This window comes from Octopus bimaculoides, chromosome 23 (genome assembly GCF_001194135.2).
Source record: "Octopus bimaculoides isolate UCB-OBI-ISO-001 chromosome 23, ASM119413v2, whole genome shotgun sequence".
Lineage (NCBI taxonomy): Eukaryota > Metazoa > Mollusca > Cephalopoda > Octopoda > Octopodidae > Octopus > Octopus bimaculoides.
Genome location: NC_069003.1, coordinates 11,828,777 through 11,829,624, shown reverse-complemented (window position 1 = coordinate 11,829,624; position 848 = coordinate 11,828,777). Strand labels below are relative to the sequence as shown.

Here is an 848-nt window from a genome sequence, read left to right as displayed (position 1 = left end):
ATTTGAGAGGGGAATATGTTGAATAAAATCATAATTAACTGATCCTCCTGCATGTTCTTTTACCCAAAGCTAGGGACTTTTAAGTATCCCTTGTGTGTGTGTGTGTGTGTGTGTGTGTGTGTGCATATGTATAATACAGGGTGTCCACAAAGTCTGGGTACATGGAGTAAATAAAATCATAACATAAACAATTAAATATAAGAAATAATGTGTAAATCCCATGTACCCAGACTTTGTGGACACCCTGTATATATAAAATGTATATATATGTGATTGTTACTAACACTGTTGCCTTTGTTGATGTTGTAGGGTCTGATCTATCGGTTCAAGTTCCTGATGTTGGCCACTCTCGTGTGTGCAGCTCTCACCGTAATCTTCTTCATCATTAGCCAAGTGAGCGAGGGACAGTGGAAGTGGGGGGATGAGTCCCCCTCACTTGAATATACCAGTGCCTTCTTCACAGGTAAGGCCATTTCTCTTGTCCTCCCCTCCTCAGACTCTATTGACTTCCCTCTCTGGACCCTTTGTGACACTGTACCACCTCTTCATTCTACTTTGCCCCCAGTCATTGATGTCATCCTTTCCCCCTCACTTTCTCTCCCTCTTCCCGTATCCCACCTCTCTTTTTCCTTTTGTTTCTCTCTCTCCCTCCCCCTTTCTCTCCAAACATTGGACATGCAGAAGTTTATCCCACACCAAGGCCTAAACATGCACACACATGCATACACAAATGCGCACACACACACACACACACGCACGCTCGCACAAGCACATGAACACACAGAACACCCATTAACTGTCTTTCTCTCTCTCTCTCTAAACATTGAGCACGCACAGCACCACAACCT

At 44.0% G+C, this 848-nt stretch overlaps 1 protein-coding gene across 1 annotated transcript in view; it reads left to right on the top strand.

The window, feature by feature from the left end:
- LOC106883690 (protein wntless homolog) overlaps positions 1 to 848 on the top strand; it is a 43,813-nt gene that overhangs the window by 40,788 nt on the left and 2,177 nt on the right. The window contains exon 11 of the mRNA XM_052975944.1: positions 310 to 463. Coding sequence (XP_052831904.1) covers positions 310 to 463 — 154 coding nt within the window. The remainder of the gene's footprint in view (positions 1 to 309; positions 464 to 848) is intronic.